The 17,675-nt window shown below is 38.2% G+C and overlaps 1 protein-coding gene across 9 annotated transcripts in view; it reads left to right on the forward strand.

Moving 5' to 3' along the window:
- The window catches only part of NR2C1 (nuclear receptor subfamily 2 group C member 1), a 62,274-nt gene extending 46,540 nt beyond the window's left edge, over positions 1-15,734 (forward strand). For 8 of the 9 annotated variants that reach the window (XM_082279705.1, XM_082279708.1, XM_082279701.1 and 5 more), the window contains 4 exons: positions 965-1,104; positions 3,034-3,171; positions 6,835-6,940; positions 7,479-8,035. In XM_082279705.1, the coding sequence (XP_082135831.1) occupies positions 965-1,104; positions 3,034-3,171; positions 6,835-6,940; positions 7,479-7,653 (559 nt within the window). In that variant the 3' untranslated portion in view covers positions 7,654-8,035. Of the gene's footprint in view, positions 1-964; positions 1,105-3,033; positions 3,172-6,834; positions 6,941-7,478; positions 8,036-15,449 lie in introns of those variants that run through there. The other variant, XR_014226325.1, reaches the window with a different exon arrangement.
- Positions 15,735-17,675: the final 1,941 nt, after the last annotated feature.

The raw sequence follows: 17,675 nt of genomic DNA on the forward strand, positions 1-17,675 counted from the left end.
AGCTCTCTGAAATCCAGTTAAGGACAAGTCTGTGTTCACCTGTCATTTGGCATCTTAGTATTGCAGTAAATCATCAGGAATGTTCTGGAATATTACATCAACATCCTTGCAAAAATCCATTCCACTGTATTTTTGTAGTTGAAATCCTAGCTTTAATATGCTCTTCTTCTTTGATAGATCTTGTACTTCTTTTAAATTTCCATTATTTATATTCAATGGCGAAAACTGTGAAACCTGGTACCTGAATTTGACTCCTCTCTGGTAGGATTTGCTTTCTGAGGTACTGAGCTCTTGTTAAGCTCTGTGAGTTAGAGATGCTTGGCATTACTGAAAGTTAGGTTACTAATACAGAAGTGGCTGAATATGAATTGATATATTTAATTTTAAGCTACAGCAAAGAAATCCTTATGACTGGTATTTCTGCTTTGAAGTCCATATTTCAAACTTTATTCCAAACTTGAAAGGGATGCAGAAAGTAGCAATCAGGAAGCTCAGAAGCTTGATCACACATGTTCCATTTCACCTGTATCTTTAATTAAAAAGTTATACCAACCTGTCAGTTTTCAAGTGAAAAAAAAAAAGGCCTTTGAGTCACTTCTACATCCACAATACGGGAACAGTGCAATCTTTTTTTGTCCATGCATATAAATGTTGTTCTAAATCCTAAGAAAACTAGCATGATGGAGTACACTGAGACAGTTGTCATTTACTGCAACTTCAGCTTGCTTTTGTGATAGAAATCTATCTCCTTTTAGGTCATTTAAGCAAAAATTTATTGCTTCACAAAAGTCACTTTAAACCAGGTATTTTAATTCTAGCATGCAAAGAAAAATGATGCAGAACTTCATTTTGGTATTAGTTGTAATGATTGAATTAGATTAATGTTTTATGAAGTGTTCTTCAAATTAAAAAAAAGTGTGAATGCAAATAGCTGGTTTTACTAAATTACTGTGCTTTTTAATAGACAGGATAACAGCATATCATTAGTAAAAGCCTGCTGGAATGAACTTTTTACACTTGGTCTAGCACAATGCTCACAAGTTATGAATGTGGCAACGATCTTAGCTGCATTTGTTAATCACCTTCAAGGCAGTTTACAACAAGGTAAGGTGTATAATATGCACATGCCAGACTTGGGGAATTACTTGATATTTTTTAAGTTTTGAACTGCACAGAAGCTTTTTATTTATCCTTCAGTTGTTAATGTAAATTTACTGTTTAAAGAATTTCATGTTAGTATTGAAAGAAAATGATACTAGCAACTACAGTCCACAAGATGGAATTTTTTAGTAATTTTGCAAAAGTCAGCTATGCTAATATTTACCTCCAAATGAAAAAAGATATACACACTATTTTTAGTTTTGTATATATATATAATCTGTCTACCTAATAGAGATTAGCATTTGCTGAGGGTGTTTTTATTGTGTGCTGTAATTTCTAATAGTGTTATGCAGTCCTGTTAATACCATCAGCCCAAATTAGGAATATTTTGGGCAGCATCAGTGTTAAGAACACAAGAGTAGTGTGAATATGGTTCCTCTGTATGAAGGATACAAAGTAAAGAATGACCCACCTGTCCTTGCTCTTCATAGCTGTGACACAAAGCAGCTGAATGCCAACTTAGTGATGCAGTTCCTTTACATAACTTGGCTTGTTGACTTCTGTGTATTAGTTTTAGTCTACGTGCAAGTCTTCGACAGATCTTCACTAAGTACACTTTGTTCCTTGTTAATCCTATGTGCTGTATCTTTGGCATATTTTTCATTCAAATGAAAGATGTCAGTTGGCCTCTTTAATTCTGTTCTTCTGAGCACGAGGGGAGTCTTTTAGCTAAGCTTTGTGTGCTTGTGGACACTCACAAGGTTGTCAGCACTAAAAACTAACCAGTCAATAATAGTATAGTCTTCATCTGTTCAGTCATAACACATTATTTTTAAGGTAGATGTATGTAAGAACCCTTAAAAACAGGCAGAGAAATATTCTTGCAGGGACTTCGATGTACATACAAAAATCTAAGCATTTTCAGATTTAACTAAATTTTTGAGTTGTTTGCTGTTAGGGGTATGAAAATTCATTGTTGTTGATGCTATGCAAATGCAGATTGATAAACGGGAGAAAAACAGCCCACCAGACTATAGATTTTTCATCTTCTTTTATGATAAGGTAATTAAAGGATTATTTCTGAGGGGTTTTCATGATTTAAAAATATCCACAAGATCCTCTTATAAATAACGATAGTTTAAAACAAACTGATCAAATAGTGAGATGTACTAGATCAGCTAAAGATACTAACAAATCTGTGATTGTCTCTAGGACAGATACAAATGGAATCTGGAAATTTTGGTCTATGTAATATTTGAAGTATTTACCAAAAGGGTATTGTAGTAATTAGTCTTTACAAATGCATATTTCTACTATTTAAATTGGGAATTCAGGTTGACTGCAAGAACCAGTTGTGCAGGATGCCAGCTGCAGTATCTCCAAGAGATACCAAGTTTCTGGGGTCTAGGGACTCTTAATTTGATGGGTTATGGAGGGAACGGGATTTTCAGGCTGCTTTGCTATTGCTGACTCACGGGGAACAGCTCTGCACCAACCACATTCCCCTCAGTGCAAATCAGGGAAGGTGTATAGTACCCCTTTCCCAGCAGCAGCACAGTCTTTGACTAAAATAACTCATGTACACTATCCTACCATGTGGTACCAGATCCTTAGACACAGAGCACAGGTCTGCAGTAGCAGTGTATGCTTTACTTATAAGTAGTCTCTTCCTTCCTTGATCATTTCAAGCTTTAGTCCATGCCTGATTACTGAAAGCATTAGTGTCAGGAAAAGCCCTAATTGGAAGAGGGGGGAAAAAAAGTCCATAATTGTTGGTGTCAGGATTATTCAGACCAAATAGGAATTTATAGATGGCGGAGATTTCCCATTGTTTGAATTTAATAAAAGAATTCTTTTTAAAATTCCAGTGTGACCAGGTTTTTTGCATGTGTGTTGACTTGGGTTTTTTCATTTATGTGTGTCTTGATTTAGATAAGCTGCCAACAGACAGAGGAAGACTAGTAATGGAGCATGTCTTCAAATTGCAAGAGTTTTGTAACAGCATGGTTAAGCTGTGTCTAGATGGATATGAATATGCATATTTGAAAGCAATCGTCCTCTTCAGTCCTGGTACGTAATTAATCCAAATGTAAAATTTTAATCTGTGCTAATTGTTGCCATATAACTGTTTCATTATATGCAGTTACTGCCTCATTTGTTGAGGAATCTTGGAAGGTGTGTAAGGACTGTAGGAAGAGGAGGGTTATCTTCTAATGTAAACAGTTGAATGTTGCTTTGGGGATGGGGGGGGGGACTTCTATTCTTTTTATTTGTAGATTTTTATTCTTGGTTCTGTCACTCATGCTTTTTGTTGGTTTGGGTTTGGGTTTTTGGTTGTTTTGGTTTTTTTTCTTTTAATTTATTTATTTATTGCTTTTAATTCTGTGCCTCCTTTCTGGGGTCCATTTTCTGAAGACCTGTAGTTTAAATTTCTGAAGTACATCCAGATGAGACAGATTGAAGTTGGGATTTTAATATATGAAAGACTATCTGGGCAGCAGTCCTCACATTCAGAATTACAGAAACATCATCTCCCTCCACACATTGTCCACACAGACAATGCATATAGCATTTCTGGTGAATGAACGCCACAAACATTCACTTATGTTATTATTTCTGTCCTCTAAACAGTATTTGCTTAATGTACTCTCAGTAGCATTAATGGACATACATTAGACAGTGCAGGTCATATAACTACTTTCCTTCTGGGTGATTAGTTTACAATATGGAGGAAAGGTTATGGTAGATATTTAGTGAGTAATCAGACTCTGTAACCCATATGCCTGGACTGCAGAAAGTTGCAAAATTAATTTTCTTTATTTGAAAGTTGTAGAATTAACTTTTCACAAAAGGCATTCAGGTATTGTATCAGCATCCTGCAGGCCTTAGATTGATCATTCAGAACTGGGATTTAATATAAAGTCAAACCCAAGTCTTTTAATGAAAGAAAAATGTACAAATCTCAAGTACTTCTCTATCTCCAAGAATCTTTCACTGCCACATTTAGAAAGTATATCTTCAGTTACTCCATTTTGCATGAGAAGGTTTAAAAAGCACCAGCAGCTTCTTTAATCCTTGTTGCTCTGCCTTTTGTAGATGCTGATGTCCTGTAGAAAAGATTGGAGCAGATGTGAAAATGCCAACAGAATCTTAGTGACCTGCCCCCTTTCAGTAGTGTAGGACATGGAGGAGATCTGGGTATTTGGTTCTTGTCAGTTCTGCAGACTTACTAGATGCAAGAAGAACTTTGTTTTACCTTCCAGTTGCAGTTCACCCTTTCACAGAAAAATTAGTTGATGTGAGGAAATCTTTTGGAACTTGGACACTTCCAAAATGTAAATTTTAAGCAGGTTTTCTAATATATAGAATTTATATATTGTGAGGTTCTTGCTTTACCGTTTCCCTCAGATTTGCATGATCTTTTCTATACGTAGTATCTACAACTCCCAGTAAAAGTGGCAGCATCAGCAGGAATTCATGGTATTCATCTAAGTGCACAAACAAAATCCTGCATATCTTCCATTGCTACCTATGTATATATATATATAGCAGTAATGGAAGACTTCTGAGATGAAAGACATTCTTGCAAATAAGAGGTGGCATAAGTAGAGTCAGAACCCTTCAGGAAAGATGATAAATTTCCAGAGGATATTCCTATTGTGATATTCTTGTATTGTGGATCACTAAGGAAAATCAGATCCTGAGTGTTTTCACTATAAAACATAATCCTGCTGTCTGTCCTCATGAGTAGGAGAGTCTTGCATGGTTTTATGTGTTCGCTTGTACAGTTCACTGTATCACTGAAACAGTTTCAGTTTGCTGATAAGCAGGACTCACCATTAAACCCGCCGAGTTTAAACGCAATATTAAGCATGCTTGAAAATGTTTGCAGGTTTTTTTCTGCTGAGGACTGAACAGTTGCAAATACACAACTATTACAGAAGAGTCTTCTTTAAATGGATGGTAGGAGGGTGTTTGCTGGTTTAATTTTAGTAGATAATGCTTGCAGGAGATGTAACCCCAAAATAGTCCTTTCATGACATTCCTATACTGAGAACTGGTAGGGGTTGCTCCAGGAAAGAAACAAAATTATGGGCGAATACCTCAAGTCCATTTTTCTAGAATGATGTCCACTAGGATTTGTGATAGAATTCTCTGGCCTGCATGGAAAAATCAGTCCCGTTAGACACCTAAAAATACTTCTCTAGGAACCTTTCACTTGCAAAGTAGTATTTACATATTTGTTTATGTAAATACGTAAACAAATGAGGTTTATTTGTCTCCTTCCAATTATATTTGACAACACAAAAGGTAGAAGGAAAAATATCTTGGGAAAAGTCTTGTCCAGTCACATGATTGAGAGAAATTTTCTTTAGCTGATGTTTTCAAATTCACATTACTAATGAGTAGCTGCTTTAATGGCAATGTGTTGTCAGTACTCTTGATACTGTGAGCCGTGTAACAAAATCTTCATACATGTGAAAGTTATGTTTAGTTGCTTGAACAGAAGGGATGTCCTGGCAATGACTCACAAGCCAGAAATTATAATTGTAGGGATTTTACTGCTCTGCTGCAGGATGGAGCTGGGCTGTGCATGCACCAGAGCCCTAAGGTAAGAACCTATGCTTTAGTAGGCCCTGGTGATTCAGCTGTGCCAAGCCAGCTGTTTGATTGCCACAAGACAGCCTTGGGCAAAGAGATTAGTGGAAAGAGTGTGCCAAGAAGACCTGACATCTTTCTAAATGGCTGCAAGTGTATGAACAGTGGTTTTCAAACTACTTTTCCCAGCAGTTCACTTCTTGCTTTGTTCCTGACATGGCTCCAAAAGCAGTGCCATGAAGTGGTGCGTTTTGCATGTCAATACTAACTCTTCATCTACGTGATTTGTCATGCTACTAGGATAGTAAAATTTTTGCATTCAGATAGATAGATGGATAATAAAATTACAGACCATGTAGAGAGTTCAGAATTACTGGATAATAATTTCTGAAAGTGACTTGACAGTTAGGTTGATGTGCTTTCCATTTTAGCAACACTTACATTTCAAGTGTTCAAATCACTGCTAAAAATTAGGATTAGCACACTTGAAATTTTTGCACCAAATAGTTGAAAAAGAACAATCTGCTGCATACAAGCCTGAGTTCAAAAAGCATTTGGACAGTGCTCTCAGGCACGTGGTGTGATTCTTGGGGTGTCCTGCGCAGGCTCAGGAGCTGGACACAGATGATCCTGATGGGTCCCTTCTAACTCAGTGTATTCTATGATTCAGTGCTGTTTTCTACATGTTTTAGGAAACAGACAGTTCACAGCTTTTTATTCTGCTTCTTCCACTGATCTTAATTTTATCCTTCACTTTTCACCTAAATATTATTTGTGCATCCAGTGTTCCAGAAAATGTCAGTGCGTTGAAACAATCCTGTTTTACTGCTACAGAGAACAGAGTTGTGTCATCAAGATTAATGTAAACATTTGTAGTAGGTTGAACAACATTTCAAGCACTGGATTTATTTGAACCCTTTAAAATGTCTGATTTTATTTATGGAAAATTAAGTAAAATGTGTAAATGTAAAGAAAGAGAAATATAAGGAGGTAAAGTAGTGTCTACCACTAAAACTGAAGTTGCTGCAGGTACCACATAATGACTTCAGTATGTTGGCAACTGGATAATCTGTATGGATTTTAGTTCATTTTCTGTAGAACAGGTATAACAAAGAAGAGGTTTTTTTTTTTCAGATCACCCAGGTCTAGAAAATGTGGTACAGATTGAGAAATTTCAAGAAAAAGCTTACATGGAGTTCCAAGACTATGTAACAAAGGCATATCCGGATGATACTTACAGGTCTGTAATCTTAGATGCTTACTTGATTGATTCTCTTTTCAGAGTCATTGGTGATACTGATTTGTACAGTATTTCATGTAATAAAAATGTACATTTTCTTCTTACCTCCTTAAAGTTAAGAAATTACCTTTAGAACACTTGAAATATTATGCATGTGGTCATACAAATGATGAGTATTATTTGTCATCTCATTATTAATTTCTAAAATTAAATATCAGAAATAAATATTAGTAACGTTCAATTTGAATTGCATGTATTTGGACTATTTCCTCATTTAGTCCTAAATCCAAACATTATATATAGTACCTGTCATTGACAGGCAACCTCACATTTTTGTGCTGTTCAAGACATGACTAAACATAAATTTAATGCTCTACTGATTTAGGTATTTAAGCCTTTTATGAACCAGATATAGCAAATTTTGACCAGTAGTGTCCATTGTCAGTTTTTTCCTCTTCTATTACTAATAACATCATGGAGAGTAACACTAAAATGTGTGATCTGCTAAGTAACACTTTTCACCAAACTTATTTTCCAGACTATCTAGACTTCTTCTCCGATTGCCTGCTCTTAGGCTGATGAGTGCTGCCATCACTGAAGAGCTGTTCTTTGCAGGACTAATTGGAAACGTTCAGATCGATAGCATCATCCCGTACATTCTGCGAATGGAGACAGCAGACTACAACTCTCAGATCATCGGTCATGCCGTATAAAAGCAGCAGTCCAGGATTCTGTACCATGGCAATCATGGTGATGTAAATGCATACCCTGTCTCCAAGAGATGGTAATAAGCCTTCCAGTGCACCTTTCCAAAGAAGGCTCATATTCCTCCTTTCCAGTACACTTGGGAAACATGGTGGAGTGTATTGGGATATAGGATCACTTCCTGTTCTTCATCTGTCTTCAAGGACTTGTAAATTAACTTGATAACTGAAGAAAGTCAAGAATTGTCCATCCTATTTTTGTAGATAGACGGACTTGGAATATTTGTTTATGAAGTCCAGGCTTACGAGGAAACTGCAGAAGCTTTGACTGAACTAAGGTATCTCAACTTAGTTTGATGTTCTAGACAAATAAATTAACTTTCCTCTCTGAGTTTTGTTTTCAGTGTTTTGCTACTAATTCTTTCTCACGTATCAAATAGAAAATACATGATCAAACATCCTGAAAAGGCCAGTTTCCATGCAGACAATACCCAACTTAGTTTTGGCTGTTGTTTTGAAGAGAGATTTGTTTCTTAACAATTAAACACTGGATTAAACACTGGATACCATTACAAGTGCAGGGAAAGTAGAGGAAGTTCACATTTTAAAATATTCTGGTGTTAACATTGATGCAGTTGATCAAAAGTGAAGCAGCAAAGAGAAGTGACTGTTTTACAGATGCAACAGAATATTGTATTGTAGCAATAATGTGGTAGACATCAGCTGTTTTATACTATGAAAAACTAACAGACAAGTGTATACTGCAGGCATTCAAAGACAGCATACTCCTGCTTTTTCTGGTCTCAGACCTTTTTCACCCTACCCCTCCCTCTTTCATACTCAGTGCCCAGTAATGGAGGCATTCTAGATGCCTCTTAATTTGTGTCCGTGGCTTTATTTTTTGTTATTGTTAGCCCTTGGGTATGTAGTTCTCTTTTCCAACCAGTCCTGAATGATTACTTTTCAAATTTGAGTCTGTCAAATGCAGTGCCCTTCTGTATGAGAGCATAGCCTCTGCTTCTTTTCCTTTCCGCATTAGGAATGTGTCTAGATACTCCATACATGTTGCCTGAATCATACTCCATAGCTCCATCTAAGGATGAGTTTCAATGTTTTTCTGTCTTGAGGATGTGACTCACTTGACAAGTAACACTGACATGTGGTTGCTTCTTGCTTCCTTTTGCAACAGGAAATTATGCATCCCTGGCACATTTATTTCCTGTTGCTTAAAATGAGAGAAGTACGCTAGTGAAAGTGGTGGTCTTCTTTAGACATTAGCATTTAGGATTATCTGAATCTTGGGTCAAGGATGAGTTCTATTTAGTGTGACCCCTTTCTTTCTCTGGCAAAATTGAGTGAGGAAGAGCCTCACCCAATCAAGAAACACATGGTTGCACCAGAAATTGCTTAGCCAGAAGATCAGGTTAAATGGGGGCCTTTGCCCACTCTGCAGTGGCAGTTCCAAGGCCACCCTAATACCAAGAGACTACTAGATAATGCTTGGGTTCTGTAGTTCTTGAGTTCTGTAGTTTTTGTCAGCACCTGAGGATTGCCACCAGACAAAAAGAATTTCAGAACTACCTCTGAAACTGACTTTCTGTGTTCTTCTCAATTCCACTAACTGAGCTGCTTGGATCTTCCTCTACCCAAGCTCCGTAATTGGAGACTGTATCATAGAATCGCAGAATCAGATGATGGTTGGGGTTGGAAGAGGCCTTAAAGATCATCTAGTTCCAACCACCTGTATGGACAGGGACATCTTCCACTAGACCAGGTTGCTCAGAGCCCCACTCAACCTGGTCTTGAATGCATCCAGGAATGGGGCATTCATAGCTTTTCTGGGCAACCTGTTCCAGTCCCTCACCACCCTCACAGTAAAGAATTTCTTGCCAATATCTTATCTAAACCTGCTCTCTTTCAGTTTGAAGCCATTCCCCTTTGTCCTGTCTTTAATAAATAGTCTCTCTCCATCTTTCTTGTAGGCTCCCTTCAGGTACTGGAAGGCTGCAGTTAGGTCACCCTAAGCCTTCTGTTTTCCAGGCTGAACAATCCCAGTTCTCTCGGCCTTTCCCCATAGGAGAGCTGCTCCTATGGTGGCCTCCTCTGAACTTTTTTCAACAGGTTGATGTCCTCCCTGTGCTGGGTACCCCAGAGCTGGATGCAGCACTGCAGGTGGGGTCTCAGAGGAACAGAGGGGCAGCATCCCCTCCCTGGCCCTGCTGCCCACGCTGCTTTGGATGCAGCCCAGGACACATTTGGCTCTCTGGGCTGTGGGTGCACATGGCTGAGTCATGTCCAGCCTCTCACCCACCAGCACCCCCAAGTCCTTCTGGGCAGGGCTGTTCTCCATCTGTTCATCCCCCAATCTGTGCTGATACCAAGGGGTGCCCCCAACCCAGGTGCAGCACCTTGCATTTGGTCTTGTTAAACCTCATGAGATTCCCATGGACCCATTTCTCAAGCTTGTCCAGGTCCCTCTGGATGGCATCTCCTGTTCTTCAGGTGTGTCAACAGCACCACTCAGCTTGGTGTCATCAGCAAATCTGCTGAGGGTGCACTCAATCTCTTCATCTATATCATTAATGAAGATAATAACACTGGTCTTGGTATGGACCCCTGAGGGACACCACTTGTTGCTGATGTCCATTGGGACTCTGAGAGATTGAACACTACCCTCTGGTTGCGACCACCCATCTACTTTCTCATCCATCTACTTTCTCATCCATCTAAGAGTGCACCCATGGAATCCATCTCTCAAGGTTAGAAAGAAGAATGTTGTGGAAGACCATACTACATGATTGGTCATATCCAATCCCACAGATCAAAGCACTTAGTGCTCAGGACCCCTGATGGCATGGAACAACCCCCTTTGCTGTGCCTTGGCACTTACTTGCTGGAGGACAGCATTCAGTGTTGGAACTGTCCATGGCAGCTGAGCTCTTCTCACGTTCCACCTTTTGAAGGCTGTAGGACTCAAGTTCTTTATCTGTGTTCACTGGAGAGCAGTATGAGGACTATCCTGTGTCTCAGGAGGTGTGCATCTCATCAGCAGAGTTAATGGAAATATGAAAGAATGTTGCTGCCAACCTGCTGTGCTTGTTCTCTCCCCAGGGTTAGAGGCCCATTTTTGATCTGTACAACCAAGTTGCAGATGGGCTGTAGATCATTCTCCAATTCAGCTCTCCTCAGAAATTCTGGCCCTGCTTTCTAGTACCTTGCTCTCCCTAACCCACTTCTGGCCCTAGCAGGCACAGGAGATTTACTGTTCTCTACATTAAAAGTTTAAAGGAAACTGACAACATATTATTCCTGAATATATTGGAGGTAGATTTCCAGGCATTCCCCTACTCTTGGAAGTGTTTTACTCTAATATTCTCCAGATTCATGAAACCCAGGTAATAGTAGGATGGAAGTAAAAACCTGCTTTCCTTCTAAATGCAGTATACTGTGCAAGTCTTTCACATCCTTGAAGAAATCTTTCACTCCACAGCCTGAGCCTCAGGTGTGATATGCAGTTCTTTGTTTACAGCTGACCGAAAGATTCAGTTGATGCAGCCTCTCATGTGGTGCTGTCCAGCTTAGAAAACAGCTTAGAAAATACCACAGTACCTACAGGTGTAGATTTCTAGCAATTGAATCCCTCAGTTCAGCCATCGTTATGGCTTGAAGGGACCTTGAAAGATCTTTCATTCCAACCTTTCATGGGAACAGGACCCTAGAAGAGACTATCTAGTACCCTGTCCAATCTCATTTTGCAGGGATTGATTGCTCTCAGCACAAGAAATGTCTTTGTTATATCAAGATCTTCAAGACTCCTTATAGAGAGTGACCTTGCACCAATGTCAGCCACTTCCCTTAATAGTCTAGGGTGGATTTCTTCTGAGCCCATGGATTTCTGTGGGTTGAGCCCTTGCAAGAGGCTGCAGACAAGCTATTCACCTACTGGTGGGTTGACACATGCATTGTTGTAGATACTTGATCCAGTACTCTGTGGTCCAGCTATGCTGGTAAAGATGGAAGTAAAAAAGATATTGAGAACCTCTGCCTTATCAGCATGACTAGTGAGTAGTGTCCCTTCCCAGTTAGGCAATGGGTCTGGATCTTCCCTGTGCTTCTGCTTACTACTCACATATCTGTAGAAACCTTTCTTGTTATTCTTGACATCTTTGGCCAGTTTTAGTTCTGTGTGAGCCTTAGCGTTCCTTCCTGCATCTCTGTATGCCCTAGCAAGGTTGTTGCAGTCCTTGATGGGTATTTAGCTGCCTTTCCATAGCTAGTATATGTCTTTTTTTCATTTTTTTTCTTTTTCCTTTTTTCTTTTTTTTTAATTGGAGCACTGTTTTGGAGGGGATGTCCTCAGAACCTGATTTTCTCTGGATTCCTGTCCTTGTTTCCTCTTCGTGCCCTAGTCTGTTTGAATACAAGTTAACTTCAGTAACTGCCACTACCACGGACTTCTGGGTCAAGACTACTTGCTTAGGATGTGTTAACTCATAAGCACAGAAACCTTGGTCGTGTTTCACATCAGGTTGTTTAAATTCAGGCATGTGTATATTGTGAGGGCCAAAAAACCCCTGCATTTTATGATCTTGGATACCTCTGACATTTGGACCTCTAAAGAGCCAAAGTGCATACATACAATGCATAGCAAACAGCTCTGGCTACTGGTAAGTGACCTTTCCCCCCCCAGTTTTACATTTTTATAATAATAACTTTTCAAAGTTGATATAAAGGTAGTGTGCAGCTGATCTGTGCTGCCTCCCAAGTAATCTCTTTTGTCTTTCTGATGATCTAAAAGACACATCCCATACAGGAGGTTGTTGTTTCAGTGTTACTCACTTTGCTCAAAGTGCTCAGCAAGACCTTCATTAATTATTTCATTAATCATTCTTAAACTATAAATTCATCCTTTTGATAAGGAATGAGGCATAACAGGGTTTTCTCAGGAATGGGAGCTTTAAAACAGGTAAATACAGGAATCAACATGGTTTTTCCTTATTCATGTTAAACATTACAGTCATCTAAAAACAATGCAACAGCTCATGGAAAAACCAAACCATGGAGTTATGGTTTTGTTTTGGTTACTTTAAGATAACTGCTTCTAAGTTAAATTAAATGTATCAAGTTACCTTCAACTGAGGCCCTTAGTGTTTCTAACGGTTATTTTTTATGATTACATGATCTCACATTACCACCTGTGTGATTTATTGTCATTTATAGTCTTGTGAATGAATATTCTTTGGTACTGAATGACAGACTGGCTAATATTACTGGGTTCTGTCAGTACCCCTGTCAATACAATAACAAAAGTGTGAGTATTGAAGCTTTCTCCGCAATGGATGTTAAAATATCTCATTGTTTTTGTGATTTCTTTTTGCCTTTAAATTACTTGTCAACTTTCTGATCTTTACAAGCCTTGACAGTTTTCAGAGCCAGTCAGGATTTAACCAAATTGTGGCATTTACCAGCCAAAAACTCTTTGCCAATGAAAGGATAAGTTTAGTTTCAATAGCTTTAAAATTTTCAATGTTAAAAGCAAGAAAAATCATTTTAATATAAATCACATGAAAGGAAAAACAATTTTATACATTTTAGAATCCTATAATTTAAAGATTATAGTACTGTTACACATAATAGGCTTACTAGTTCAAATATTTTTCATGAAACTGTACGTTGCACACGTGTATGTGGGTTTAGGTTGCTTGTTTCATACTGCTAAAGTTCCTAGTGCAAATAATTGTTATATTTAAAACTTTTTCCAAGAGTACCTTCACTGCAATACCTTCTGTAGTTACAAACCTATCTGTCCACCCATCTATTCTTGTCATGTGATCTTGAGTGCCAGTGAAAGTCAGTCTGTTCTTTTTGAAACTGGTCTGTTCATTTTGTTCAGCCGCTGTGGTTTGCTAGTACATCAGTTCCAGTGTAAGCAATACAGTGTCACTGTAGTTGTCTTGCTGTTGTATAAAGAAGTCACTATAAATGTCTTGAAACCTGGCTAAATTGGAAAACTCTATTTTGGTTGTATTTTTAAAAATAAATTGTAACTTTCTATTATAGAAAACAATTGCAATATCCTATTACTTTGGTAGTGTTTTATATGAATTGTCGTATGGACCTAGAACACTGTAAATGATTACAAATAGTTTGTGGATCTTTCACATTTTTATTACAGAGTGTAGGATTGTCAGTTATATTCAGTCTCTGGGATTTGTGGTAGCTGCAATATCTTGCTGTTTGCTAAACTTTGTTGCTATTAACCCTCTGTTTCCATGCTTACTACTTTCTGGCCTATGCATTTGAAAATTAATAATTTATTGTAAAATTTAATTTACCAGTGTTTTGTTTTTTAAAATGCTGTATGGAAATATGTATTGTAATGAACCCAAATCATAGATCTTCATGTCATATAATGCAATAATGGATTTTTGGAAATTAGTATTTGATTCATTATGGATCAGTTTTAGGTTGAAAGTTATAGTATGGTTAAACAAAGCTTTTTCCTTTTGCAAGAAACAGACTTCAGATATTCAAGTAAACTTATCTCAGTTTCAAATACTACTGGATAAATAATTAATTTATTATTGCTTAAAACTGTGAAATTAGCACAAGTTTTGGTCTACTCCAGAATTGATTTCTCAATGATTATTTAAAAAGTGTAAGGTTTTTCATTCATTGTCTTATGTTATAAATGAATGTGGCATTTGCATGAATGTGCAGAAAACCCAGAATGGTATCCCAAAAGAGAAATTAATTGCCATTCTTTCCATGTTTAAATTCTGAAATGTTTTTATCATGAAGTAAATTAATTAACCACTGACACACTGCAGAGGAAATGTAAGGTGCACTGGTAAAAGATAATGGACAATTAGTGGATAATGCAATGAGTTTACTAATTATGAGAGCTGGAAATAAGCATTTAAAGTCTCTTTTCTAAGAAATTTTACTCCATGCTCTATCTTGCCTCTGTTTTGAAGACTTAACCTTTCTTGGTACTTAGAATTACAAGATGGTTTGGGTTGGAATGAAGATCATGTAGTTCCAGCCCCTGCCATGAGCAGGGACAGCTCCCACAAGGCCAGGTTGCTCAAAGCCCCATCCAACCTGGCCTTGAACCCTTCCAGGGGTGGGGCATCCACAACTTCTCTGGGTAACCTGTTGCAGTGTCCCACTGCCCTAATTATAGAGAATTTCATAGAATCATAGAACCGTTAAGGTTGGAAAAGACCTTTAGGATCACTGAGTCCAACTGTTTCATCCTTGTGTATGATTTAAATCTGCCCTCTTGCAGTTTCAAACTATTGTCCCTTGTCCTATCACTGCAGGCCCTGATGTCTTTCTCCATCTTTCTTGTAGGCCTCCTTTAATTATTAAAAGGCCACTAGGAGCTCTCCTCAGAGCCTTCTCCAGGCTGAACAGCCCCAGCTCTCTGTCTCTCTTCACAGGAGGGGGGCTTTAGCCCTCTGACCATTTTTGTGGCCCTCCTCTGGATCCACTAACTTCTACAGGGCCCTGTTCCCCAGTCAGTCTGCTAATGAATTACTCTTTCTTCTGCTGGTAACTTCCCACAGCCTTTTGGCCACCTCTGTTAACAAACATCCCTAGCACCCAGTCTTGCCTTACCTCCTAATACCTCTGTCAAATAACTCCAAAGAACATTTCTACTTCATCACAGGAATCCACCTATGATGAGGTGCTTTGTTTTTCTTCCTGTGTGTACCAAGTCTTGCATTAATACATGCTGTGGACAGCCCTACCCTCGCTCTGATAAACAATGGCTAATACAGAATACAATTTTCTCTTAGGTGAATCTTTATGAGAAGAAGTCAGGGTTGTGCATTTGGCTTGTAGGAATAAATGGAACCAACTGTGTCCTGTGAGGCACTGTGTTGCAGGTGAAAGCAACTCATTTGGACCACTAGAGCATCACCATCTTCAAGTTCAACATCTGGATGCTTAAGGTTTTTGTGGCTGTTGATACCAGCTGAACAAATGCATTTCCTGGTTATTTTTTTAATAACTGCATCTTGTAGTAATGTTTGCCCAAATATATTTTCAAGTTAACTCTGCTTGGATTAAGGGGAGGTGGTGGGGTGCTAATAAGGAGGCAGGAATATTTGTAGTTTGTGTGAAATGGTAGGGGGAAGGGGATAGCACAGAAGTGATGTTCTGGGAATGCTTTTAACTAAACTTCTGCAGTAGATTTGCCTGTGAGAATAGAGAAACCAGACAGAGCTGTTCTACCATGGGTTCTTCTGAACTATTTATTATAGTGCATTTCACTCAGCAGAACTGAGTGGCTTGGGCCTGCAGATTCCTGCTGCTTTGCAGACCTGCAGTCTAATCTGTTCCAGTAAGCTGTTCACGAGGTGTCTGAGCTCTTTTACAGTTACTTCAGTTCTGCTTCATCCTAGGGTTTTACCAGGGAAAAAACTGAACAGCCACGTTTTGGCTAATGAAGGCTGCCTGAGGAACAACTCCAAAAGGAATTTTTCTTTCACTCTGTAACCAGGAGAGTTTTGCCATTGGAAAATCAAAGATGAAGGCAGAGTTACTGCTGGAGACATAACCCAGACAGTTCCCACAAAGTGACAGGTGTTTTCTAAGAGTGCCAGTAAATTTATTATTCATGGGGTTTTGAGAGCTAAACTCTTCTCACAGTTTACATACTCAAATGTTTTTTGAAAATTATAAAGTATTTCTTGGTAATGTTTTGCTTAGTTCCAGGCTATGAACTTCTCTTCCAACCTTCTCAATAAATAGAACCCAACTGACAAAAACTTTTTCAACTGTGTTTTTGGGAAATATATATGGATGATAGGACTAAAAAATGTGTTAGTGAAAGCATTAGATTGCACTGTTCAGACTAAAGTGAGAGAAACTATGGTTAGAGACTGGATTAGAGTATTATTGGACACTGAATTGTGGAGATTCGTGTTGTGGGTTGGACTTTGCTTCTGGAATTTTGCAGTTCTAGAAGGATGGGGCAGGAAGTGATACCATTTTCAAAATCTGCATAGTATGCTCTTATTTGTTAGTCTTCTGTTGGATTTTTCTCTTAGTTTAATTAAGAAAAGTATTTCCATTTATTGTTGTAAATGTATGTCCCACAGTTGAGAACCACTGCAGAGTAAATTTACATGACTTTCCATACTAAGAACAGAGGGAATGGCAGTGGAATAGGCAAACGTAATAAAAAGAGTTCTTCTAAGGTAAAATGTAAACATTAAATTGTTCTGTAGATCAGTTGACTTTTGCACTTTCTGAGAATATATGGACTTAAGTTTTTCAAGATCAATTGTACCACTGAATAAAGTTCTTTAAATGAAAAACTAAACTAGGATTCAGTGAGATGGTTGTGTGCTAACAAAATGAAGGGAAGTTAAGTGTCATCCTTTGAGACACTCAGAAAATGGATTTGTTTATTTTCGAAAAATACGTTGTTTGTTATGCTCTGTATTAGGAAAGAAGCGAGTAACTTGTGTTCAGATTTGAGAAGGGAGTTTTTTAGGCCTGAAAAAGAGTTCTGGCAGCAGTTCCGTGACATTTACTTGAACTAGAGGAGAAAAACAAGGCAGCATTAAATGTGTTTAGCAAGAGTTTTTGAGGAAGTGAGGTTCAGTGTGCTAATTTCGATGTAAAAAAAGCAACATCTAACCAGAGTCTTAAATTTAAATAAACTGGGAATTAAATATTCCTTATGGCTGCATGAGTTTGACAAGTTACTTGAGTGACAAGACAGCATTTCAATGCTGCCTCCCAAAGATGCCCCAGTAAATCCTTAGGATTTACTTGCATTTGCATTCCACTGTATTCAGCCGTGACATTTGCACCAAGTCCAGGGAGAATTTTTTAACACAGTAGTCAGATTCTCTTTTTCATGCACAGTGACACATTAATAGAAGCAGTTTAAGTAGATGTGATGGGACTATAGCAGTTCTGAGGTAATGAATTTCTCAGTGGAGATCTCCCTTGACTAAAGTAATGGAGAAAATAGTACAAAAAAATTTAAAATGCAACTCGAAGAAGAT

The sequence above is a fragment of the Coloeus monedula genome (assembly GCF_965178545.1).
Source record: "Coloeus monedula genome assembly, chromosome: 4".
In the NCBI taxonomy this organism is placed as follows: Eukaryota; Metazoa; Chordata; class Aves; order Passeriformes; family Corvidae; genus Coloeus; species Coloeus monedula.